Here is a 27,575-nt window from a genome sequence, read left to right as displayed (position 1 = left end):
TGGTTAAAGTCTCTTGTGATTCGCAGCGGTTACATTAATTCATCAGTCAATCGTGAGTCGTTTGAGCCATAGGACTGTTCGTCTCGACGACAACGTTTGCGCTTATATTGTCTGTCGGGAGCGACTGATGAAAAAGTGTTTAAGAAACCCGAGAGGGCTTTCGTGAACGTTGCTTTAAGTGAAAGTGGCTGCAGCACGTGCCAGCGTATACTTCGAGATCGCGAGAGTCGCGATATTCAATTGAAATCCATTGGAAAATCGATAAATCAATGAAATTCAGATACAAAAAATCCGATAGATTGCACATGAAATGAAAACGATTTTTCAAAAATTCATCCACAAATCACAATAGGAAATGGGAGAATGAATCGTAGTACCAATTGAGTGTACCAATTGAGAGTGTGAGAAACAATATTGCTTCAGCGACCAGAACTAATCTGAATGGATTGTGATTTCGCGATTTCGTTGTCTTAACCCAAAAGAAGAAAATGTTTGGGAAACAGTCAATATTTATGATTTATGTCGTATCGTGTTCACTTCTCATCGATCTTGGACAATGTGACCCTCGCCAGTCAACAGTCGTTAGTCAATCGAAGGCTAACGACAAATTTCGTGTACTCGGTGTGTTCGGACATCCTGGCAAGAGTCATTTTGACGTATTTCGGCCCTTGCTCGAAGAGCTAGCGAGAAAAGGTCACGACGTTACGGTGATATCATATTTTCCTCGTGACGATCGAACGAGTTCACCTCTACCGAATTACCATGATATTAGTCTGAGGAACCAAACGTCTGATGTTTTTTTAAACGTGGTCGATCTCACGATGATACAACATTCGCCAATCAGCGTCTTCCTGGAACTGATACTCTTGCGATCTTGGGGGCTTAAGGCCTGTTCCGATGGTCTGTACAATCCGGGAGTTCGAAAGCTCATTAAATCGGATGCCAAATTTGATGTTATGATAACCGAGGCCTTTAACAGTGACTGTTTTTTGGCTTTGGCACATCGCTTTAACGTTCCATTCATCAGTTTTTCGTCGCACCAATTGATGCCATGGGTTAACGGACGCTTCTCGAACGAGGATAATCCGAGTTACATCCCTAGTATATTCAATGGGTTCGGTCCGTCGATGACATTTTTCGAAAGAGTTATCAACACTCTGACTTTACCGGTGATCAAGCTTGCATACAAATATGGATTCATTCCCGCCATGCAGAATATCGTGCACGATGTTTTCGGTCCGGATGTTCCAGCGTTGAGCGAAATCGCCAAAAATTCATCGCTCGTACTCGTCAACACTCACTATTCCCTTCACGGCTCAAAACCCAATCTTCCGAGTGTCATCGAACTCGGAGGTATTCACATCTCACCCAATGTGAAACCGTTGCCGGATGACCTCCAACGCTTCCTTGACGAAGCCAAAGAGGGGGTCTTGTATTTCAGCCTCGGTTCTATGATCAAAGCGTCAACTATGCCAAAGGATAAACTACAAATGATTGTCAACGTTTTCCGCGATATACCGAGGAAGGTCATTTGGAAATGGGAAGCTGAGGACATGCCGAATAAGCCGAAGAATCTGCTTATTCGACATTGGCTACCCCAGGTCGCTATACTTCGTAAGTATAATTAGATTTAGTGTCTATACCGTCTCGTCTGATAATAATCATTACACGAAGAGAAAAATATCGTAAGAATTACTATGCCGTCATAGCGTTAAGTCTCTACATCGCCCATTTTGAAGGTTTTTTTTATCAAAAACGTTGTAATTTCCAATAAGTAAATTCTGAACAACAACTTTGAAATTGCGTATTTAGCTCTGACAAAGGTTTTAAAGTGTGCTATTTTTTCCTGCGTAGTTCACCGAGGAAGCATTGTAAAATTTATGTTGACTCGATGATGAACTGTAACGTAGAATTATTGATGCCGTTTTGCTATGGTTAGTACTGCTTTCACAATCGAAATTTACAGTTGAACATAGTAAAATTTGAGGAGCTCGAACACAAGCATGGATGATCCGTCAAAGTGTTTAGAAACTTACTATGGGACTTTCATTTCAGTGGTTTTCATTTTTGTCATTTTGAATGTTGGGAAAAATAATGTTCGACCTCTTTTTTGACATTCAGAATCCTGAAATATTGAATATTTTCCCTATTTCCTTTCACTATGTGAAAAAAGTGCTTTTTTTCTAACCTTCGCAACTCATGTAACCCCTTAATCTCACTGTCACTGATGGTTCATCCTCGTTTCTCGCGATTAATGGCCTATCGCAGTGGGCGTGTCATGGCATTTTTGGTGACGGAGCACATTCGGTGTGAGAAAAGAAATCGTCAAGAGGGAATGAGGCAAAAATTGAATGAACACACCACCGGGAAGGTTCCAGAGAAAAGGGAGTAAATACATATGTGAAGGTGTACGAGGGTCTGACGAGTGTAGTACTCAACACAAAAGTGGGAAGAGAGTCTTCCTGGGATAATTGGACGTAGGGCTCAATTGTCACCGTGACTAGGTTGACAGACAAAAAAAACAAAGAGAAAGTCAATATAAAAGAATAGACAGAAAAAGAGCATATTTTCTGCCTCCGCCAGTTTTTACCCTTTTGTATCTCTTGCGACAATTCATTGCATTCTCGCAGCTCGAATCGATGATTAATTATCGAGATTGGAAGCAGCAGAAGGAAGGCTGGCGAACTCCTTCGCTTAGTACTAACAATGAGCTCGAATGTATGGAACGTTCTCTGTAAACTTTTCACGCCATTTTTCTCATAGTTTCGAAACGCTGTATGCACGCAAACGGAACATCGGACAAGCAGGAAATAGAGTAGTAGAATATTAACGTCCAGTTATATGGCATCGATTCATACAAGTGAGTTTTGATGAAACTTGTGAATGGAGCGATTGCTTCGGTTTCTACGAATCGAGAAATTTCCCGTCTAATTGCGCTCAGCTTCTGAGGATCGCTCACCCTTTTGAAGTACAGTTGACCATTCGTTTTCAAAATAGCTCGTTTCAGGGTGGCATGAAAGGAGAATTTTGATATCAATTCGACAGATTTGGCTAATGATGAAAATCAAGGGATTCGCTTTCGCGAATTTAATCCTACAAACGAAGCTTTCTACAAACCGAAATGTTTATTTTTCCTTGAATTTCACTCGGCCACGGTACGAAAGACTTTTCTGTTGAAAAACGTTGTGAAAGTTTTTGCTAAAATGATTTTCAAATGATAGTTTCCAACCAATTAAGGTGTATGCGTTCCCCTAAGTTGGGACAAGTGGAAAAATTCGCTAAACGAGATGCGAAAATTTGGTGAAAAAAAAACATTTTTCAGTGACGTATAGGTTCGTCCTCAGCGCGAATTTTCTCGAGGGTCACTCATGAGCCGTTAATTTGTGAAAAGTGATGAAAGAGTATGGGAACCGCGTCACGTTAGGATGTCCCATATAATAACGTATAACTATGACCACGTTATGTAGAGTTCGAGGCGAATGAATTAGCGCGGAAACTCCGAGCCGACGATCCAATGGTTTGCACGAGAGGAGGAAGGATTGGAAGGAGATGAGTGACATACAAGCAGTATGCCGAGATTTCCGAATAATGCTGAGAGGGGTCGTAGGTAATTACTCTAATGACGCGCTTGCCGGATGACACCGCGGTTTACCTCTTGACGCAGGTTGGCTGGCACGAGGGGGAGGGGGAAGCGAATGTATAGCCACGAATATCATCTCGTTCCTGGAGAAACTTTTGCTACGAGCATGTCACCCAACAGTTTAAATGAAATATTCCGTGTGTATGTGTATATGCGTATTAAATACGAGGATTTATCGACACCGATCAAAAACATTAATCAAAGTAATGAGATTGCTCATCACATGCTTTACGAAACTCAATTCAATTAGTCGCCGCGACGATTTACATGGTATATAATTCGTTGATCTTTTCATTCATAAACTTTACGAGTGGACAATCAATAATATTTAATGTAGGGATTTGTTGTTAATTTAACTGCATTTGTTGGATTCAATAACTCTATGATGTCATTGCTGAGATTATTTTCATATGACTGACCGATTCCGAGACTTTTTTTCTGAGCCCAGTTCGCGGGATTCGTGGTAATCGATAACCGTCGAGGAATTCCCACGGGGAAAACTTACTTAGAATGATGTATTTTTTATTTCACATGAAAAAATATCGAATTTTCATTATTTCAGCGCACGGAGAAAACAGATTTGTTTTGTATAGTGAGGAATATATTATTTTTCAAGAATTTTCAATTTATGTAGCCACCGATTACAAGCAGCATAGTATTTTTTCAATTTTCCTATTTTTCGTCCCTTTAATTCTAAACAGCTTTATGTGGATAGCAAAAATTGATGCACGTGAGAACTATGTTTCATTTTATTTTCGAGTGTTATTCATCATGTCAGACTAGCACTTACCGATAAGTGGAAGTGTATTGTAAATCGCAAATTTCCACTCTCAGCATGGTAAGTTCTATGATAAATATGCGAATATACACCGAATACGTGTGACATATAGTTTTTTTCAGGGTTGTCCGAGCATACTTAACAATATAAACATTTGAAGTGACTAAAAACATTTTTAGGTAAATATTTAGAAGTGTGGTTTTTCCCAAAAAATGAGATATTTTTTTTGTTTCATCACTTAATAGGCATGCCTGATAATCATAATTAGTTGAGGGAGGCTGAAGAAATTTCATAGAACATGGTTTTTTAAGTAAAAAACTGATCCTTAGGTTTCACCATTTTTCCACTTTCCCAACATAACAAGTGTGCGCCTGTCTGTCTGTTTGTGTGTGTGTGTGTGTGTGTGTGTGTGTGTGTGTGTGTGTGTGTGCACTTTTAAATATTTACCCATTTTTATAATGCTTACAGAGAAAAACACTCTTGAATCTTTTGAATAAAAGGTATGGGTATTGGTCTTTTTACTCTGGTGGTTAGAACATTTCTTATTACTATTCTTCAATCCAGTGCGTATATACTGTCCCCGAGATACTATATTCCCAGCACTTTCCTCTAGAATTTTCGGCCCCGTTTTCTCCGTGTGGTTTTAGGTGCGTTGAATAATCTCGGTGGTCCTTGAAGCTTTTATAGATTCAGGTGGAGTTCACGTACGGCAAATAAAGTTTCATGGCTGAATTTAGAGAATTCTGATAACTCGCTCAGGCGCGATAAAGCAACTGGATAACGATCCAATTTTTTTTTTTCAGTGAATTTCAATGTTAGGAATTAAAGTATGGTCCGAGCAGTACACGCCCCTGATACTTATTTACGATTGTCCGCTGCTGTGCGCAAAGCATATAAGGAATTGATGACAAATGGAAACAAGATCGAGAATCGTAAGGCAAAGCGATTTATTTAGAAAAACTAACAAATTCGCTTGACTTGTCTCTCAAGAACGTAAACCTTCCGTGGATGGCACTGAACCGTTGGTTCTTATGGAGTATCGGCAATGATTTTGGAATCGAATATTAACGAATGCAACAATAATAACGTTGAGCTAACCAAATAGGGCGCATGTTTGGTGCCGTTGCATCATTGAAAGTTCGAATCTGAATAACGATTTCGATACGAGCATCGGAAATGTTCCATAAAATCCATTCGTAATTACATTCTGCATAAATTCGCAGAAGAGGCTATTAAATTGCTAGCAAAATATGCCCATATCAACGGAAATGAATTCAATAATGGATTATCAAAATAAAACAATAATTAACGATCTTCCAGAGTCTTCAGCACTCACAGATGCTAGCAACGAGATCAATGAATCGTTGATACAAATGCACACGGACTGATCGACTATATAAATGTATTAAAACAACAATAATGCAACTGCGCAGTGGTCACGCGCGTCACTCAAGTTCATTGATTTCCAATATGCGGAGTTCCATGGTCAGGAAGAAGAATGACCCGCAGAGAGGATTATTCTTATAAAGGAAGACGCAAGAATGGCGATTTTTTAAGAAATTGTGAATTTTCGCACAATATTGATAAATATTTCTGCACAGCGAATTTTCTCTCTCGAAGAAATCATCGTGGAAGATCTTGTCGATTAATAACGAAGCGAAAATCTTGGTGCAAAAAGAGTAATCTTGCTACGGTGCACGGTAATTAAGTTAAATGACTGGAATTAATCCGAATTAGCGAAACGATCATTAATTTCGTTTTGGGTCGCCAAGAATTAGCTTCAATTATTTTCTTCTCGATGCAACACTTCCCTTTGCCTTGGTGCCATGCACGATAGTGAGAGCCACTTTTCAGGCAATGGTCGAGGGGTTTTAAAGCTCTGGCAAGTTTCAGAGAGAGATTATCTCGTGCGGTCACACGTCGAAGTCGGAGTCATGAACGCTAGTTTTGAAATCGAGAACGGAGCAGAGTCTCGCTGATGCATGGCAACAAAATATTCATAATTCATGACCGAGTTTTTCCGACCGAACGTGTAACGAGCTTCAGAAAACACAGCGTTCTTGATTTTTCTCTCCGTTGCATCAATAGACAAGTCTTCATTGCTGATAAATAATCATGCAAACAGTGACGAAGCAGAAGTCTCGAATCGGGTCAAATTTTGCTGATCGGCGCGCAATATTTACGAATCGATATTGCGGTCGTTCATTGTTGAAAAAAATGTAAAATTACTTTTGTTTCTCGTAATAACGTAACTCGATTCTCCTGCTTCGTAAAGTTGAACGCGATTACGAGGGCACCGTATATAAATGATATCAGTTTGCTCGTATTGATATGTGGCAACACGCCGACCGTGTTAGCGACGAGCAAACATGGATTGGTGGACAAATATAGATTCTTATATATCTCTTCAGTGGTGAGCAGTAAACGTGCTTCTGTGCCTCAAGTTCAACTAAAAATTCAACGAATATGAACCAGTTGTGAATTCACCGGTACGTTAGTGATTGAACTCAATGAAAATTGCACTCAATTTTTGTTGGCACAATGATATTTGCGTTTCGCAGGGTCCTCGTGAGCACATGACGAACTGCCCCAATTCCAGAAATGTTTTCTCACGCTTTTCAATACTTTTTTCCGTATCTGCATATGTTTGCGGTCTGCTCCTGGAACGAGGGTATAAAAAGCAATTCAAGAATAAGAGACTTGATTGAGGCTTCTCAAATGAGAACGTTCTCACAAGTAACCCAAGACTTCAGGATAACTGGATAAAAAAAATAATTGCATTATCGTAATTCTTCTTCCACTGTAATTATTCAAGATTCGTTACACTTTGCTGGAGGAAGAAAGGGGAGATGATTGACCTCGTTTATTGTGTTTATTTTTATACGAGCCTCGCACAGGCCATTTTTCCACTTGTGCTCTCTGTCAAGGCTCACGTGGCTTAACGACAAGTCGTAAAGCACATAAATCACACGTTGTTGAACCCTGCCTTCCTCTGTCCCATGGAAAAAAACGTAAGTGCATTATGTGAATATGCATGGCTACACTATACTCGGGGACTTACGAGTACAACTTTATCCGGAGGTGTAAGGTGCTGGCAAATTATATCGTCGTCAGGTACTAACGATCTTGTTGCTTCGATGGTCACATTAAATTTAGGGTGTGGTTCCGAAAAGCCCATATGCGCGATTGACTTGGGATTTAGTACCCTTATGTTTTTGGCCATTCTGAGCATGAATCTGACAATTAAAATTGGCGCAAATGAAGCTAACCCCCCTTAAATTAGAAAAACACGATTTTTGAGAGGTTTTTCTTAGTTATTTTGGAAAATAATGATTGGAGACGAAAATATTTTAGACAAAAGTTGTAGATTTTATAAAAATACATCTTTTTTGTTTTACACATTTTTTTTGTAAAATCATTATTTTCTGAGAAGAAGAGCATAATGTGTAAGAACAGAAAAACTGAAATTCCAAAAAATGGAAATGTACGAAACCTTAAGTTAAATAACGGTAAACGTCATGCCAGCAAACTCAAACTCAAACCGAAAAACCCAAACCCAAACCAACCCAAACCGAGAAGAACCCAAACCCAAAAAAACCCAAACCAACAATTCCACACACACATCCGAAGGTGCCCCGGACCCACCCAACGATTCCACACACACATCGAAGGTGCCCCGGATCCACCCAACGATTCCACACACTCACGCACACATCGAAGGTGCTTCGAATCCACCCAACAATTCCACACACACATCGAAGGTGTTTCGAACCCACCCAACAATTCCACACACACATCGAAGGTGCCCCGGACCCACCCAACGATTCCACACACACATCGAAGGTGCCCCGGATCCACCCAACGATTCCACACACTCACGCACACATCGAAGGTGCTTCGAATCCACCCAACAATTCCACACACACATCGAAGGTGTTTCGAACCCACCCAACAATTCCACACACACATCGAAGGTGCCCCGGACCCACCCAACGATTCCACACACACATCGAAGGTGCCCCGGGCCCACCCAACGATTTCACACACTCATGCACATATCGAAGGTGCTTCGAACCCACCCAACAATTCCACACACACATCGAAGGTGCCCCGGACCCACCCAATGATTCCACACACACATCGAAGGTGCCCCGGGCCCACCCAACGATTTCACACACTCACGCACATATCGAAGGTGCTTCGAACCCACCCAACAATTCCACACACACATCAAAGGTGCTCCGGACCCACCCAACGATTCCACACACACATCGAAGGTGTCCCGGGCCCACCCAACGATTTGGGTTGGGTTTGTTTGGGTTTGGGTTTTTCAGTTTGAGTTTGAGTTTGCTGGCATGACGTTTACTGTTATTTAACTTAAGGTTTCGTACATTTCCATTTTTTGGAATTTCCGTTTTTCTGTTCTTACACATTATGCTCTTCTTCTCAGAAAATAATGATTTTACAAAAAAAAATGTGTAAAACAAAAAAGATGTATTTTTATAAAATCTACAACTTTTGTCTATAATATTTTCGTCTCCAATCATTATTTTCCAAAATAACTAAGAAAAACCTCTCAAAAATCGTGTTTTTTTAATTTAAGGGGGGTTAGCTTCATTTGCGCCCATTTTAATTGTCAGATTCATGCTCAGAATGGCCAAAAACATAAGGGTACCAAATCCCAAATCAATCGCGCATATGGGCTTTTCGGAACCTTATCCTAAATTTATTATTTTCCTCTACGAATTTGTGCTAGCATTATTTATGCGTATGAATCTATAGATGCATGCATAAAATGGTGAGGACGAAAGCGTGCGTGCATCCGAAATATTCTAATCGATATCGCACGCCTGTGAACAGCATTCGTTTTGCATTTCTGAATGCTTGGAGTGTGCCCTTCTGTTTAGCACAAGTCGAAATGTGCTGTGAGCCAAATCGATGACATCGCTTTGCACACACGCACGCACGGGGATACGAAACATCGCGTGCTCGATCGTTGTATGAGATATGACTAAAAAGTAATACGAGACGGAGCTTTCACAGCTCTGTTTTTGTGATCAAACTAATTTCTGTACAGCATCGAAAAAATATTTTTTGTAATATTTTTGTCAAAGCCCCTGGTTCTGTTTCGTTTTTATTTCACTTTGAAAAGGCTGCTCGAAACGCGTGTGTTGAGTGAATGAAAAACACACATTGCATGGAACAAACATTGAAATAATGCGCGGAATTGGAGATCGTTGGAAAATATTTTGAGAAAAATCGCTCCGTATTTTCCTTCGTTAAACAAAAGGTTTCGAGCATTTTCACGATGTACGAAGTTCCGTCATTCATTGAGGGTCCCCAATTTTATGAAATAACAGAGTCGTCCATGCGTGTTCACGAGAAAAAATGTGAAGAAAAAACGTAATTTCGGCAGTTATTCTTTCATTGTAGCTATAAATATGTATCTCCGTACCGTTGAAAAAATTTTTTTCCTGACGATCTCGAGTAGTTTTTCATGTTTTTTCCGGGAGCTCTTAATTAAGCAAACGAACAGTGTGTTTGGAAATACTGCAAAATAAAAAATTGAAAAAATTCCTGGAGTTTTGATTTTTTCATTAGGACCTCGAAATATTGCGCGCAGTAACCACCTTGTTTTCCTAAGTCCATTTTTGTCTATATAACTGACAGGGCGCACCAATTTCGTTGTATAATAACGATTGAAGTGCATTTTATTATTGAGCTTTGTAAAAACGATCGGAAAAACGATTTTAAATCCAAATTCAGCAAAAATGAACTAAATATTCGGTGACGTTTAATCTACAGCAGTTCCCGGGGCACTTTGCCGAGTAAACGAATCTCTGGAAATGTTTGCGTGACTCTGAATATCGATACGAATCCAAATTTTGTGCATGTTACGAGAATTTCTTTTTTTTTCATTCGAACCGGTCGCCAAAACGTCAATGACTCCGCGCGTGGATGCATAAAAGGTTTTTACAAAAGTGCAAAAATAATTTATGTTTTTCAATCAAATAACGAAGTCTTCCTTTCTCGAGGCTGTTATTTTTATAGTGTTTTTCATGAGTTTGTGTGTTTCTGTATATTTTTTGACCCCGGTACGATAATGCTCAATACAATGTGAACCTTTTGAGGTTCGTTTTCCTTCGGTTTTTCCTGTTTACCTCATCGTTTATTCTCCGCAGTGGTGGATAAGTGCTCTCGGTGTATCATTCAATTCATGGGAAAAAGCTTGTCGATCGAGCGGGAGGGAGACGCAGAGTGGGTAAAATCCCATGTGTGCCGGGTCCTCGAAATGAAAAATCAACATTTTTCACGGCTAAGAAAATAAGGTACGCGTCGGTTCATTGCGTGTGTATGACATTGACGTGCGTGAGCCTCTCGAGGTCGCAAAACTTTACCAGCGAGCTCCATTTTTCACGAGCCATCGACTAGACCCACTCGTTCGTTTTTCCAATTCTTTATTTACCCCCTGAAACCTGCCAATTTCAGTTAGATCCATGAACGTATATTCGTCTTTTTCCAGCCTCGTTTACCTTCATTATATGAACCTTCGTGACTCCAAGGACAAGCACGAGCCACTTCGCGGGGTTGTGAAAACTTCCTACTTTTCAGACCTTTCTCTACGAGACCAATAATTGCAATAAAAAGTCCAGACCGAAGCTAGTGCAACGGAATAACGATCAAATCTTCAGATCGCAGAAGAGTTTGAAGTCGGCAAAAAATGCATGAACAATTCTCAACGAAAAATTTCTGGAGGAAGAAAACAAAAAGCTGAAAATTTTTGTGCAGCTCGATCTACTGCACCGGAAACTCGAAACTCCAAGTCGCTCGAAACGTAACAACGCGATAAATAGGTTTTTCTGTTAAATGCGCGTACACGTAGTGGAGCCGTGTGGATCGCCGATAGCAGCAGGTGCACAAGCTCCGTAGAAGTTGAACCATTCTCGTGTGGCTTATATCTTCTCGTTTTACACTCCAGATGGGTACCTATCTAATATATTGTGCCTGTTTCATAGTGCCATCTCGAAGGAACTTTGCCCAACGAACGCTTAACCGGTACATACTATCGATCACTTTAATTTCATTATCACACCAGTACCAACGATACTCTACACTATATCACAACTATTTTGCGTTTTATCTTCGTTTGGATACATTACTTCGAGCATGAATATATACTACTCGCGATATAGTTCGTATTTATCAACGTTTTATCTCTTATCTTTGACCGAATGATTGACAATGAATTCGATGAATATTAAACGACCTCAAGGGACTTAACCGAGATACGGAATTATTGAAGTTCATTAAGGGGAAATAGCAGTGTGACGGGCTGAAAACTGAGGTATGTTTTAGAATTTTTTTGAAAAAACGGCTCGATCAAATTATTTGAAATTTCGTGTATTAATTGTTGAAGTAATGAAGTATACAAGGAGATTTTTATTTTTAGTACATTTTATTAAGCAGAGGAGCGGTCGCAAAATGGCGTCTCAAAAAAGACTCCCCGATGGTTGACAGCACAAGTGCTAGAGCAGGCATCTGAAATAAAAAATTCAAGAGACTATTAAATTATAATAGTATAGTTATCGCAGCATCGTAGGAAATTTGAAAATTTTGGTTAGAAAAAATAGCGGTCATTAAAAAAAATTCTAGCAATGAGTTTTTTGAAGAAAATCCTTTTTGAATGAAGTCGATTGGAGAAAATTTGACAGAGTTATGCTGCTGTCAGCCAGGTCAAAAAACATGGTTTTGCGAGGATACAATTGGACGATGTAACTTCACTATTAATAAAAATAAGTTGACCATACAGAAGCTCTTTTGCGCCCAAGTTTATTTTCGTCACGCCGATATTCCCCCTTAATTTTATAAATGATTGAAAAGCCTTATTTTCAATCAAGTACCAATTGACCCGAGGGTGGCTGACATATTTAAAAAATAACTGTGAAACTAATATTAATCTTCGTTCGAGCCATGAGAATTTCTTTAAGTTATTCGTTCAACCGAGTGATCCTTGACTACTAAAGCCGAACAACTTCCCCGATTGATACAACCGCAACGTCAATTTCCCATTCATTTTCTAGCATCGAGTAAATGATCCGATAAAAAAGCGAACGAGAGACGCGAAATAAACGAAAAACGATTTCCCCGAATCCCATTAAACGGAGGTATCTCGTGCAAAATTTCATGACGCGATAGGCCATCAAAGAGTGCGATAAGTATCAGCCGGGTGTGGATGCATCGGTACCGTAGATATGGCGTGTTAAACGCATACAGGCCGGATTTATAGCGCGCTGTCTTCGGGCGAAGGAAAGAGAAGAAAAAGAGGTGAGCTGCCACGATAGAAAAGAAGAAAAAAACAAGGCGCCCCGACAAAAATAAAAGAGGAGAAAAAAAAGTGTGAGAAACGTCATAAAACTCGAGGTACGTGGTGTGAGTTAATTCGCGGAGGACTTTTATTCCTTTTCCATTACGTTCAATCCCATCGTCACCCTCGAGGGAATCCGTCCTTTTCGTTATACATTTCGAACAGAAGAGTGCACGGACTATGTACTACACTTACATACCGGCATTCTTACCCTCCCGAAAGGTCATACAGCACCAAGAATTCGACGTCCCCTCGTACCTCGATCCCGCCCTTTTCGTTCTAACAAAACTCATATACACATGTATTAATAAATGTATATAGCGATACACACATATACACATATTTATGTGCATGTATACCCTCGTAGCTGCGCTCCGTAGCGCGTTATAGGTAAACTGATAGCACGTACCGTTGGATGTACCTACCAATACTATATAGAAGCCGTATCGAGTGTGAAACCTCAGTGCAGCTTCAACTGTACCTGTACGAATATCTATGTATGTATACTAATACGCTGGGTGTGCATGTATATAGACAGGGGTGAGTTTGCTGAAGGGTAACGCTCTCGGTGTATTCATCTGGCAACGCTTCGACATACCTGTAGGCGGCATCGAACATTGCCACGTGTGTATACATATATAAGTACGTTCTCCTCGCACCTTGGACCTTCGACGTGTGTATGCTGCTCGCGGGAGCTTTCCCGTCGTCTTGTACGTGCTCCGAGGGTAATGGAATTTGACATTAGGATCGACTCCGAGGCTCCTCCCTGCTTTCACCTGCACAGATCTATATATTCGCGAATCGCAGCTATGCATGCAGCTAGCTGTGCTATGTACGGAGACGTTCGTATGTATATTTTTTATACCTGTGGCCACGGAGCCTCGTTTTAAAAGGGCGTGTTCGAAGGGTGCGGTGGCATTTTAAAAATTCCTTTCGTCTATGGCGAAACTCCGATGGATATTCGATGCATCAAAAGCGAACCGGGAGGGCGTTCTTTTTGTATGAGTCTTTCCAGATCAAACAGACTCGGGAGCCATGCACTCGCAATTCTTCACTAAGATTTATCATACGGCTTCGATTCGACTTTCAGGAGCATTTGAATCTTTCAAAGATTTTCGTGTTATTTTATGAGGATTCAGAGTTCGATCGATTTTTTTCATGCAGATACTCGCCCGGGGATGAGGAATTTCGTTTATTTCATTTGTGTAGGCTTGATCAGGGCTTTTAATATTTTTGATACTGCACGCGCACAAATTCATATTAAATGCCGCTCATGAAAGATTCTTATTTCGTGAATATTTGAAAGAAGGAGAAATGAGAGCGCTGCGGAAGCTGCCTCGTCATCAGATATCTCCTTCTCAATTCGAACTCGGAATCGCCTTATACACGCAAAGGTCGTTGCTGCCGTTTGTACAAAAAAGGATTGCACTTTGATCGGGTAACGATAATAGTGTACTCGTTTTCAAGTAAACTTACTTGGCAGCGGGAGAATGGAAGGGAGAGAGAGGCAGAAAAGCAGCTAAAGGATGGAGAAAGGTGAATCGTGATGCAGACTCGATAGCAATGGCATTACTATCGAGTCACGAATTGACCAAATATAAACGCAAGAAAAGCCTTTCGAACCTTTTTCTTTATATTATCCGAACCTGGCCTGAATCTCAATTCCTCAACGCCTTCGTGTGCGATGATGCTGCTCCAAAGTGGTAATAAAAAAGCAAATTTTTGTCAACCCATCAACGGAGATGGAGAGAAAACGAGCTTTTTTATTGATAAACGCGATTGCAAGAATTTCGTCGTGTTAATTTCCTCAGCACGACACTTAATTACATAAAATTTAATATGCATCGTCCGAATATCGAATGAAATTTTAAACAAATAATTCCTTCTCACCGAAAATTGGCAATAATTTTTCCCATTGAATAAATCATTCTCTCGCTTTTCGAAAATAACATTGTTCAAAACGATATTTATTCGTTGATATTGCATTGCCTGTTAAATTTCTGTTTATCGCCCAACGCAAAAATTAACCTGCGCAAATGGATTTCGTTGCAGAACATCCGAATGTCAAATGTTTCATGGCACACGGCGGTCTGTTGGGGTTGTCCGAGAGTGTGTGGGCGGGGGTCCCGATGATCGCCATACCGATGTACGGTGATCAATTTTACAATGCAGCAGCAGCGAAAGCGCGTGGAGTTGCTGAGGTTCTCCGGTGGAATGATTTGACGGAGAGAGATCTTCGTCAAGCTGTCGATCGTGTTTTCAACGATTCGGGGTAATTATGATGTTTCCTGTTTCTTTCTCAGTAGCAAAATTATTCAAAAGAGCTCTAAATTCCATAACGAAATTGAAGTGTAACGCCAGGAGTGCTCCTTGAATATTTCAAATGACAAAAGATTATACGAATTCTGGAATTCACATTGTGTGCAAAATGGATAATAGTTTGCCATGAGAATGGCGGATGTAATGAAATATTTGCGACGTTAGCTCTTTCGGGAGCCTTAACCTTCTATTTTTCATAGTCTCAGGCGAGCATAAATTTTTTCTTACTTATATACGATTACGGAAGCTTCACACCTTTTACATATTTTACTGTCTTTTCCTCGTCTCCCTTTCGTTTCTGGACTTCTCACGGTCATGTGGGAAATTTCGGGAGCGAGCGTTAAAGTTTCACGTGAAATCGAGCGTGTATCTTAGCGATTACGAGGAAAAGAAAGGGCGAGAGAGAGAGAGGATGAGAGTGAAAGGGCAAGCAGAAAAAGAGCAGGAAAAGGCGAGCGAAATTAAACGTTGCATTATTCAAATGGTTTTTGCGCGCTCTCTCGTTGACTCCGGAATAGAGTACATAAGGCTCGTGTTATTACACAGAGAAATAAAATTCCGCTACAAGATGTCGGAGCTTGCACTTTCTGTGTGTATATAACAGAGATCAACCAAGACTATCCAAACACACTCACATGTGACTGCCTCGAATCTGTCATCGTGTTTACGAAGTTCCTCATCTTTCGGTACACACGTCAATGAAAATCTCGAGTTTAATGTCCCTATGGAAAGGGGGAATCTGCATCGTCGAGTGGACGTTCGAGAAAAAACAATGAATTTCTTGGCTCCCTCTGTTTCCAGGGACAGAGTTTCTGCTCCAATTTCGATATGTTAAAGTTCACAGATTTCAAAAATATCTCGAAGGGCTGGGTCATGCTTCGTTTCGAGAGCACGAGATCAATCTCCTTACTCGAATTCTAGTCCAGCATCTGCGTACGAGTCTCGAGTAGAATAGCTGCAAATTCATGATTTTGGGAAGCTCTGATTTTCGTGAGAACTTTCGTGAAAAAACGTTACGTAATTCTTGACTTGCGTAAGGGAAGGAAACTTATTTAAGGGCAGTGAGCACATGAAACTTGCTTGGAATTGCCTCGGAGAACAGAGCTTAATACGTAGAGACGATATTGGGTCGGTTTCACAAAGGAAAAAAGGGTCGAAACAAACTCTTCGCACGGAGTATCGTTTCAGCGACGATTAAGCTCAGAAATGGATGCAAATCTTAATAAATATAACCACACGATGTGCCATAAACAAGTCTGTAGGACTTCCGTCACGTTATCAGAGTTGCATGGGTCCCAAGAGCGTCCTAATCCTCGCTGAAGGCTCGAGATACGAAGACAGCTTGGAAGTGTTAATAACTCGGCGATAGTGGTGCGCGCGAGTCAGTACAAATCGAGGTTGTAATTCTGCTTCACTGTTGTCGCAAAACAGGTACATAAATACGCGCGGGATAAAAGAAGGCGTTTTCTGCCACGTGGTTGGAATTTGAAAGGACGATTTCAGAGGTTTTTCCTTCTTCTTTATAATAAATTTGTTTATATTAAGGGCACACACAGAAGGAACGATGGTGGTAGTACGTAAACGAGTGCGCTCGCTGGTGGCCTCGTTCGTCCTCTCGCGGGGTGTGTAGCCAAAGTTTCGGCAGTTTGGAAAGAACCGAAGGACGACGATACAGAGGGACGGGAGAGCGAGTGAGAAAGGGGGCGCGCGGCAGAACCTGAAAACGGGCACACGCCTACGATTCGTGGCAAAACTCGCCTCATCACTTCTTCGGTTACGGCCGTCGAGAGAAATAACGCAGAGTTCTCTCTGCTTGCGCCTCCTCTCTTCGAGTTTTAGCTCTGCGCGACTCACTTTCCCAGCACGTTTTTCATCTTTATTGCCCTGTTGTTCTCCATATCTCGAACTAGCTTCATGTTAAAGTCTGTTTATATACGTATACGCGTATATATGTATGCCTTCGTGTACACAAAACTTGCGTAAACGTACTGGGTGCACGGGAAATGGGGCGTAATGGGAGTCAGTAGATATAAAGCAAGCTATTCAACCCTTAACCCCAACGATTTTAGTTTCCCGAGTGCTTTCTCCGATAGATTTTCTTCTACTTCGTAGTACAAGTTTTATTTATGAGTCTTGTTTTCGCTTTGCATCTGCCCCACGGCTAAGACGCGGCTCTAGGCTTATCATATTTATTGTGATTGAATTGAGGTAATACTCGATTGAGTTTTTCCCGACCAACGATTTTTTGACTCGACAAGCACTTTTTTCCACGAGGCTTCCGCACTTTCCGTTTAATCTCTTAGCTCACTCGAAACTTTGGCTGAGTTGGGCCGTTTTTTTTAACGCTTTGTTATTATTATCATTGTTATTGTTTTTTAATTTTTTACAGAGAATGAAACAAAAGATACATTGTTTCATAAGTCCGCTATGAAAGGACGCGAGGGCACTCGAATTTATTGATATTTATATAATTCTGTTATCCTACGTATCCACTTGATGTATATAATGAAAGAATTATTCGTGAGTTTGTTCCACAGTTGATGAACACGTACAATGTTCGCAGGCCTTTGAGCTTAGTTTATATTTTTTCTCAACCGAGGCCATCGTATAACGGCGGACCTACTCTGGACGTTCGTCTATAACGTTGGCAGGCTACGAGACACTTCAACCCTTTTTCCCTCGTTTTTATCTTCAAGTGCTCTTGGACTCTCTCAGTGGTCTATGTATCTATATATTCGTATATGTAGCTGTGCATGTGTGTGTGGCTGTGAGCTAGTTAATATAAAATGTAATATAGGTACACGAGCACGCTCTCGAGTCTATAGCATAGTTGGAAGAGGGTGGCTAATTGAACGTGAAAAAAAAAGAAAAAAGAAAAAGTGAGCTCGTCCTCTCGGCTATACTTGCGCGAAGAACATATTATCCGCGTACCACTTGCAGACCGTGCTGAAATATTTCATTTGGTTTCTGTATCCTTTCTATTAACTTGGAAATCACATTGGAAACGCTTATGATCGAGCAATAATGCCAGAAAAGGGTATTGAAAACAGATGAGCGCTCGGTACACGAATTTTTTACCATAAAGAATGGAACGGACGTCTTAAGCGTTCGAATTTGTAATTTAATGAAAAATGTGATGAGAAGTACTTTCGTAATCGGAGAAACTTGAAACAGGCTCACAGGGTTCATTGACATCGAGATATCGAATCATTTTCCATCAGGCCTACAAAATAATATCCACCGAGCTTCTGACAGTGGAAAAAGAGCATCCAATTTTTTCTTTCGTATATCGTACACGGAGAAAACGAAAATTCTAGAGGAAAGTACTAGGAATATAGTATCTCGGGGACAGTACATACGCACTGGATTGCAGCCTTAATTCGAAGAACAGTAATAAAAATTGTTCTATCCACTATAGTAAAAAGACCAATACTCATACTTTTATTCAAAAGACTCAAGAGTCTTTTTCTTTATAAGTGCGCAGTAAAAAATGTTTTCGCAGTCACTTCAAATGTTTATGTTGTAAAGAATACTTGGGCAACTCTGAAAAAAACTATGTGCATGGCAAAATGTCACACGTATTCGTAGAATTTACCATGCTGACAGTGAAAATTTGTGATTTACAATACATTTCCACTTATCAGTAAACGCTAGTCTGGTATGATGAAAAACACTCGAAACCAAACGACATATAGTTCTCACATGCATGACTTTTTGCTATTTACATAAAGCTGTTTAGAATTGAAGGGACGAAAAATAGGAAAATTGAAAAAAATACGTTGCTGGCTAAATGCATTGAAAATTCTTGAAAAATAATATGCTTATTCCTCACTACACAAAACGAATCCGTTTTCTCCGTGTAGCACTCTCGTAAAGGGTTTCTGAAAATGCCGAGAACCATCGAGGAGTAAATGCATTTTGTCATAACTCATGTTCGCAGAATGAGATTTTTTTCGAGATAATCTTTAATAATGGTTTGTTCAATCAGCGCATGATTGTTCCTTCAGTAATTTTCCCTGATGGATACATAACGATGGTTGCCCATCGGAATAATTTTCGTGAGTTTTATCTACATAAAAATATTTGTGCTCGATCTAGCATAGACACAGAAAACCATCGACATTCGACTTTCGCGGGATTCAAGATTGTCCGTCGGTCCTGGCCACTTTTTATATACATTTCCATCGGAGCAAGCAGGCTCTCATTCCTTCTCGCTAACCCCATGAATATTCGATGGTCCTCGAGAAAAATGTGGAGGTTCTTCTGAGGGCTTTGGCATAAGAGAGACAGAAAAGGGAGGAAGAAACGTACAGCATTATTTCTTTTAAGGGCGCAGCTTATCCTTCGAGATCACTGAGTATGTGCGTGCTACAAATTTTCGATTTTCTCCATGACTGGCGTTTCGAGATCAAAAGCACTCGATGTGCGGGTTCACTTGACCAGATACCTGCAAACTTGTAGATGAACCTTTAGGCCGTCAGACTCCTTTCATTCGTACGAAGCTTCGGCAGTCATCGAATTATAGCCCCGGGGACACCAAGAGTTGGGTCGATCATTATAATCTTTTGTTCTGTTGAGAATTCGGAAGAAACGATTAATCGGAAATATTGAAATATCGGAGCCAGTGGAACTCTCGTATAGCTGTAGAATTTTCGAATAGTTTGCACAGTTGAGAGGAGAAACAGTTGAAAAATGTGGTAAGTGAAAATTTTTTCGAGAGCGAACCACGTGCTTTTTCGACTGCTTCTATTTTGTAGTCTATTCAGACAAATTTAACTGCAGTCGTAGGAGAAGGACTACTTTCGAAAGTGTATTGTCCGAGTGCTACTTCGTCCTTATATTATCAGTTAAGAGACTGTTAAGGGAGTTGTAGACTGCTAGAGTTGTAATTGGCTAGGGAAGTACAGTGCAGTGGTAGGCACACTTGAATTATTATTCGGCGAGACATTATGGCCGTGTGTTCTCTCATATCTCGCAAAGTTATTTGCGATAGAGTAGAAATTCATTGTTGTTTTGATGCACAAAACAACAAGATTCATAGACCAAGTGGGCAGCCTGATTATTCATCATTTCCGAATTCAGAATATCGAATATTCTGAGAGACCAATAATGTCTTCGTTGATTTAAAACGACTGGCCCATGCGTTTACTGGATTTGTGATTGGGAGAAATTTGATGCTCGGATCTCTGAGTCGAATCGCCACGATTCTTGGAGAATAGTGCTCTCTCAGGGAGTAAGATTTTCGGTAGGGAAGAAGAATTCGAGGAGATACAGAGTTGATGTGTGTGACGTGCAAGTGCGGCTGCTTCGTGAAATCTGGTGGGACGTCGCCGGGTACCTGATGTCAAAAGTTTCAGAAACTAGAAACCGTAGAATTAAGGTTAGCTAGGGAAAGGGAAAGAGGGAGATAGAAAAAGACGGGGCGAGAAGATGGAGAGAGACGAGGGCAAGTATAACCAGGAAAAGTCGAGAAACCACACGTTTTTGCTTTCTTTTTTTTTAATGTGAGAGGAAGAAAGAGAGAGAGAGAGAGAGGGAGAGGAGGCACCGGTTGGGCAAGCTAGCCACGCGGCAAAGTCGCTCGGTTGGACGGCAAAACTTTTATTAAAAATCTAATTGGATCGGTGCGCACGAATTCCCCTTGTGAACCAGACGGTTTTCTCGCGGGACGAAACTACTCGTCTCCCTCGCAGCTCTGACGTGCGAACAAGCGCGGGGAGCACGTGAACGCGTTCCCGGCTCTCATACCTCTTTTTATCGTCCAAAAAATATATGTGTGCGTCTGCATGTGTGAGAACGAAAAAGAGGAGAAAAAATGAAATCGAGATCAAAGCCGTTTTTCCCGGACGTCAGTTTATCATGATTTATGACGAGGTTAATCAATTATCAAGATTTGAAAAATCATTCGTAGATTCGAAATGGGATCGATGTTACGCTTGAAACAAACTGGAAAAGTTACACTTCAAACCCGATTATTAAATTCTATCAAAAAACAAACAAACAATGTTGTGCTCAAAGTATATAAGCGCTCCTGACTACGTGGTAAAATTCGTTTCCGTTCCAGGTCGAATATCATTATTTGTTTGCAGAAAGACCTCAAAGACAAGACGATTACCGGAAACTGCGGAATCCTAGTAATTTTTCAACACAATTTTCTCTTCGTTTTGAAATTAATTTTCGGTCCAATCGAATATCTTGGAAATTCGCGTGCGATACCGTTTGGTGGATCGCTACAGCGTTTTGTAGAATTCTTCAAGATCGAATGAAATTCGTTTTGATCGGTATCACGCGAGGATGGGCCCCCATTTTCAACGTCGTCACATCATGTTTGTGAAGAGGATCTACGAATTGCTTTACCCGTTTGATAAGTAGGGTGGCGTGTATGTAACGTGGAAGAAAATTTAACTATGCAGGAAGAGCATAGGAGTACGCAGTTAATTAAGTGTTGTCAACGTTGGAGCACAGAGCTCAAAGAAAGCCTGGCGAGGAAGGAACGTTTCACGAAGCTCATGGACGCATTTTGCCCATATTATTAGTATTCTCTCTCTCCCTATCTCTTGTTCTCTATGACGTTTCGCCGGTGGCTATTTAATTTTTGGACAGGATGTGAAGCTCCATGGAAATTCGTACTGCGCCGTATGAGAACGAACACGAAAGTGGAATCCACGTGATGGCGAATGCATGCATTATTCACTGAGGTTTGTTGTATTATTTGAACACAAATAATGATAATGTTATATTACTGAGCTTCGTGATCACTGTTGAGCAGAGGTACGAGTATTAGTTTACACAACAGAAAGCAGAATGTAATAAAATATCGTGACAATTGATCTGTCCAGAAAACGTAACGATTTCAGGATCGCTCGATCTCGGTATATCTCATTCAGTGTTATTTGGAATCATATTATTCCTTGTAGATCTAATAAGAGTCACTTTTCTATATAATCGAATCTTTGATAGTCAGATGATATTAGGATTTAGGGTGGATATTCTATAGGACTTTCCTCTTGATTAATGATCGAACGAGAGTCAGCCCTTTTTTGCACTCGCCAGTTGGAACTTTGTTTTCCAAGTTGAGCATCGCACATTCGGAAAGAAAGCTCTTAAGAGAAAGAGAGAAGGAGAAAGAGATAAAGATGGATTGCAATATATAGGTTGCGAGTTACGATTCCCGAGAGATATCAAAAAGAGTGATGCACTGCGAACTATAGATAACCACGGTCGTTCGAACCAACAGGACCAATCGACCATGACACAACTTTACGATCTTTCGTAAAGTCTGCGACTAAATAATTTGCTTTGCGTGTGTATCGCTCGTGCATTTTCCTCGCTTTCTTTTCCTCTTCAGCAACAAAAGCACTCGCTAGATTTTGTACCAGTGGCAATATCGGCCTCAATTCCGTTTCTTTCCACCATTTTCAGGAGTTTTTACCTTCCTTCATCCACTTTCTTTTCGCAAATGTATAAATATATGCGTGGAATAAAAAGCGTTGTAACCTGAGAGGATCTAGCTCGAAATGCAGATTCCAAGTGCAATTGAATTGCATTCCATCAAAAACTTTACTTTCCGTTCACGTTTTCTTTAATTATATACTTTAAAGATGCATTTTCAGCCTGTTTAGCTTAACGTAATCGTAGAAAGCGAATTTCGAAAAATATAAACAATGTGCTCGCAATCAGTCTAATGCCGTAAGCATGGAAGTTGTTTAAGGATGTACGTCCGCGTCGTATTAGTCAGTTGACTGTCTTTCCATATTTTTTCAAAGGAATTATCTCCGTCATTTATATACAGAAGAATATTAGTAAAAAAGCGTTATCTTAGTTTTTTAATCGTAAATAATATTTAAGTCGAGTTCGTTGCACAACATTTTTCATTCCGAGTCTTTTACATGATTCGATATATAGTACATTGCGAAAAGGCAACGTTTGACAACGTTGAACTTGGTCGACAGATTAGATCAGGGATCACCATATATACAACCTTAAAAAGTATAGCTGTCACTTCCATTGACAACATGATTCAATAAAATTCCGTAACCATTTGTCGTCTTCAGCCCAATATTTCTAATTCCGCGAAGAGCTTTGACTCCCATTTATGAACGTACCATTAAATTCCGTGCGATTCAATTCACATAAATACTGGTTATAATCTTCGACATGTAATTTAGAAATACATTAAATTTTGAGTTGAAGATGATTGAAGGGGTCAGCGAGTCATTGCGGCCTTAAGGGACGCGTTAATTTCCGTACTGTTCGACTGTTAATATTTCAACGAAACAGTCGATAACGAGTCTTGAAATTTCACAGCCGCATAGAAAAGAAATCTTGGATTGTAAGACATAAAGAATGCCATCTAAAAACAACCCTCGCGTCCGTACATCCTTAAGAAAATACGTATCGTCGTCCAAATAACTGTGATAAACTTTCCATTCAGCTTTCCAAACGGAATTCATCAGTGATGAGCAGCCTCCGAAAATATGTCGAAGAGAATGAAGTGCGAAGGAGACAACATCCGTCATGTTCATTTTTCCCTCTCCCCTCCCTCTCTCCCTCTCTCTCTCTCTCTCTCTCTCTTTAGTTAGGTGAAGGCTGAAATGGAGGGAATTTCAAAACGTCACATTGTACATAAAGAGCGATAGACATGTACATCGAACGCTTAAAATTGATGGTTAATTCAAAACCGCTGCGGGCTGCAACTGAGTTTGACCGGGGCAAATAACGGGTAGCAGGTTGATTCCCGGGTAGCAGCTGTAAACACGAATAATGGGGAGTACCGATTGGTAAATTGTGTGCCCCGGGTGTAATGGTCACGAGTGTGTATGCGTTTATATTATATATACACAGGCATGCATACGCACATGTAAATGCGTATGTACTTGTATACGCGGGAGACAGAGAACGCGATGCGTCAGTGCGGTTCAGCTCCAAATGTGTTTCTCGGTCTCGTTCGCTCCCGACACGTGTATAACGTACAGAGCACACATATTTTCAGCAACGGTGAGCGCTTCGTCACTCGCGAATTCCACGTACGTGAATTGGGTTTCGCATCAGGCCTCTGTCCGCGCGGCGAATTTCCACGGCCCGGTGTACTAAACAAAAGGGCGGATTTCATATAATTCAACACTCGGTGGAGCCTGGATTAAGCTCTTTTGTTGATCAATAATGCGCGGAACACGCGTGTGCTTTCTCATTATTATGTTAATTCGCTTTACGCCGTTGGAATCATTTCAATGAATAATCGTAACGTCCCGTTCACTTGGTTTAAATGGAATGGAGGCTGCTTGTGTTATATTCATTAAGGGGGGCGGGGGGGGGGGGGAGGAGGAGTCGAAGCTTTCGTTAGAAGAGCACCGACTCCTTATGGGGCTTCGCGTCATCAAATATGTCTCCGAAACTCATCTCCATCTTTATTGTAAATTTCGTCCAATATACACTTATTCTTTTCTTTCCTTTCTGCCTTTCACGTCCGCGCGCGCATATAGTGAATGAATGAAGCTTTTGTGGTTTCCACCGCGGTCGGTCACTGTTACGAAATCCACGAGTACTCTTCTACGCTTTTATGAATTCATTGAAGCTCCGTGCAACGGTATAAAAGCATTCACTTCAGCATTCCGCTCGGCTTTTCAACCGGATAAAAAATAATAAAATGAAATATATAGTTGGGGAGAAAAAAGAAATAAATAAATTCTCGCGTGGCCGGAATAGGCGAAACTCGAAAATTAAATTTTAATATGCTCTGGGATTTCGATTCAACTGGGCATTATACATACTTTACCGCCACGTAGAATCGCAGTTTTATTAAGCTTCTTCCCTTGTATTTTTCACATCTACTCGAACTTCGCCGCATTGGATTCTTTCACTAATACATTTTTCCCAAGTAATTTACAACCGAGCTGTTCTATGGACTCTGGCAGTTCAAAGCTTTTGCTGAACAAATAATCGACGCTTTGACTCCCCAACAGCTTGACTGTCAGACGATGAATAATATTTTTCAATAATTTAGTAGTTCCTCCACCTAACACCGGCGTGCCATCCACCCATGACAAACCATCTCCAAAATATACTTTTCATATCATCGATACACTCACGAATCTTATAATTGAAACGTGACAAAAATCAATGGCCGTGAACACTCATCTCAGATGTTTACAAACACCCTAAAAAACATCCGTTTCGGGATTCGGAATACGAGTGGAGAACTCTCGCCCCGCAGCTGTCTCTCTCTTTCTTCCGTCCCTCTCGCTGCCTGCACCCCCTCGACACAGGAGAACGCGGGGCCGGAGTGGCTGTTGTATGTGGCGGGACTTTACACAGGGGAGGGTGTAGGCGTCAAAGAGAAGCCGACGCCACATAAATATTTCAGCAAAGTTCGAGTCGACTTTCACGCTGTACAAACTGCACTTCCGTCATCCTCTCTTCTGACGCAAGCTTACAGGATATCGTTGATACCGGTTTCTCCCTCCCTCCCTCTCTCTCTCTCTTTTTGTTTGTTTCTTTCTGTTGAAAGCGAACATGGTCTGTATGGTATGAGATACACAGCAAAAACAGCGCTCACTGGGGTTAGCGAGCCCTCGATTCGATGTTCAACTCCGTTCCATGAACGATGCTAGAGTTGCTGTCGGAAATTAGTTGGAGAGGATTTACATAAAACATTGCACCTTCCGCTTCTTTCCGCATGGCTCGATCTCTTCCCCCGGACCCGGCCGCGAGCAGGACTCTCTTCAGGGACTCGCCTTCCGAAAACTCCCAGGCGAGAGATTCTTCTTCGTTTGCGCATGTCTCCGCGCTCTGTAGTTTTGGCAGAAAGACACTGCGTGCCGGAGCATTTAAAGAGGTGGAACGAAGCTTCTTACGCCCCTTTGGCAGCCAGCAGTATCGTATGGTTACACAATCCGTAACAGCTTCACCGCTGCGCGAAAACGGAATAGAAACGAGGAGAGAATGAGAAAGGAGGGGCGGGGGGGGGGGGGGAAGAAAAGCTCACGGAGGGAGGGAAACGAAGTCTCCTATTTCTTCGTTTACTCTGACGATTCATTTACTCACGCTTATTCATTTATGCATTCTATTCGGTTCTGATGAAAGTGGAGAAAGAGACGGAACGCTCCGAGACGTTGTTGGTGGCGTCTCTAACGCAATTCTTCGCTATAAATAAAACGAACTGTGTGCATAGGAATGGGCTGTTTCGTGCCGAATCGAACGAATGTCACTGATTCACGAATTCTTCAAGTTAATTGTTTGACCTTCGCCCTCTGCATTTGAGAGGGTCGTAAAGAGAAGATTTTAACGATTCGGTTTTTTCGGTCAAATTGTACGCGAGTTCGTAAAAAAACGTACACAATTCGATCCTAGTTTGTATAAAAAACTCTGCAATATGAAAATGGTGGATGAACGATGATTGATGAATTTTCTTTTTTAAACTCAAAATACCGATGACCCACACTGTTATCTATTCCAATGACGTTTCGTCAAAATGGAAATTCTGAAATAAGCTGGTGATTCGCATGTTCAGGAGTCATTGAATTGGCCCATAGGAAGATAACTTTTACGAACTCTTTGCTCCAAAGCAAACTCGTGGAAACTGAATACAAGCACTTAGCACAAAAAAGTAAATCTAAGTCCGTTAAGTTTTGCTCGATCCGTTATTTCGATTATTTCCTGTTCCGTTTTCCATTTTCATCATGAATTCCAACTCCGAAGTATATCTAATCAATGGCAAATTTGTTCGAAGCCATAAGCTCTACGATTCGCTGCTCCAGCGAAAATTCGAAAATGCATGAAATTGAAAAAAAACGCAACGATCGGCAACTTGAAACCAATTATTCTAATGACCTTCGTTTTTTATTTTTTTCACAGATATAGTTTGAGAGCTCGGGCTCTCGCGAAGGCTTATAACGATCGGCCGGAGAGCCCCTTGGAGACTGCGGTTTGGTGGACCGAATATATCGCACGTGGAAATGGGATACCATACTTGAGAAGCGCAGCGCAGGATCTAACATGGTATCAATATTATCTTCTCGACGTCGTTTTCATAACGATGGCCGTAGTGACGTCGAGCATTTTCATCGTGTCTCGCTTGGTTCGATATATTTTCAAGAGTCAAAATCGTCACGAGAAAAAAACGACTAAGAAAGAGTAGACAAAAGCTTTGTGCTCTGGTGTACGGTATTTCGAAAGGACTCTTTTCCATACTGTTGAACAATATCCAACTGATTACTGTACACTTATCCTGATATAGAATTTTTAAATTTTCCGAAAATGGAAAAAATGTTATGGCTACGAGATTATGTGTATTTTAATAAATAAATTTTATCATTTTTAATTGTATGATTCCAATGTTAATTGAAACGAATGCAAGCTTTCCATTCGTTTTTGTCGCAATGAGAATTGTAAGAGTACGAATGCTACTCACGTCAGTCTTGGTAGTCGAAAGAACTGAAGAATGCATTAAACAGTAAATTAATTTGGATCCTTTA

At 40.9% G+C, this 27,575-nt stretch overlaps 1 protein-coding gene across 1 annotated transcript; it reads left to right on the top strand.

Moving 5' to 3' along the window:
* The first annotated feature begins 37 nt into the window (after window positions 1-37).
* Window positions 38-27,575, top strand: LOC122406101 (UDP-glycosyltransferase UGT5-like). Its single transcript, XM_043411330.1, has 3 exons — window positions 38-1,614; window positions 14,836-15,055; window positions 26,956-27,575. The coding sequence occupies exons 1-3, from the start codon at window positions 489-491 to the stop codon at window positions 27,236-27,238; spliced, it is 1,629 nt and encodes a 542-aa protein (XP_043267265.1). The 5' UTR covers window positions 38-488; the 3' UTR covers window positions 27,239-27,575.

Source organism: Venturia canescens, chromosome 2 (assembly GCF_019457755.1).
Source record: "Venturia canescens isolate UGA chromosome 2, ASM1945775v1, whole genome shotgun sequence".
In the NCBI taxonomy this organism is placed as follows: domain Eukaryota; kingdom Metazoa; phylum Arthropoda; class Insecta; order Hymenoptera; family Ichneumonidae; genus Venturia; species Venturia canescens.
This window is presented reverse-complemented; position numbering and strand designations above follow the sequence as displayed.

What these genes read in the sequence shown, in the direction of transcription:
- LOC122406101 (XM_043411330.1), top strand. Translation starts at nt 489, where the DNA reads ATGTTTGGGAAACAGTCAATATTTATGATTTATGTCGTATCGTGTTCA. An exon ending in ACCCCAGGTCGCTATACTTC is followed by an intron (nt 1,615 to 14,835) that starts GTAAGTATAATT and finishes ATTTCGTTGCAG; the next exon opens with AACATCCGAATGTCAAATGT. An exon ending in CGTGTTTTCAACGATTCGGG is followed by an intron (nt 15,056 to 26,955) that starts GTAATTATGATG and finishes TTTTTTTCACAG; the next exon opens with ATATAGTTTGAGAGCTCGGG.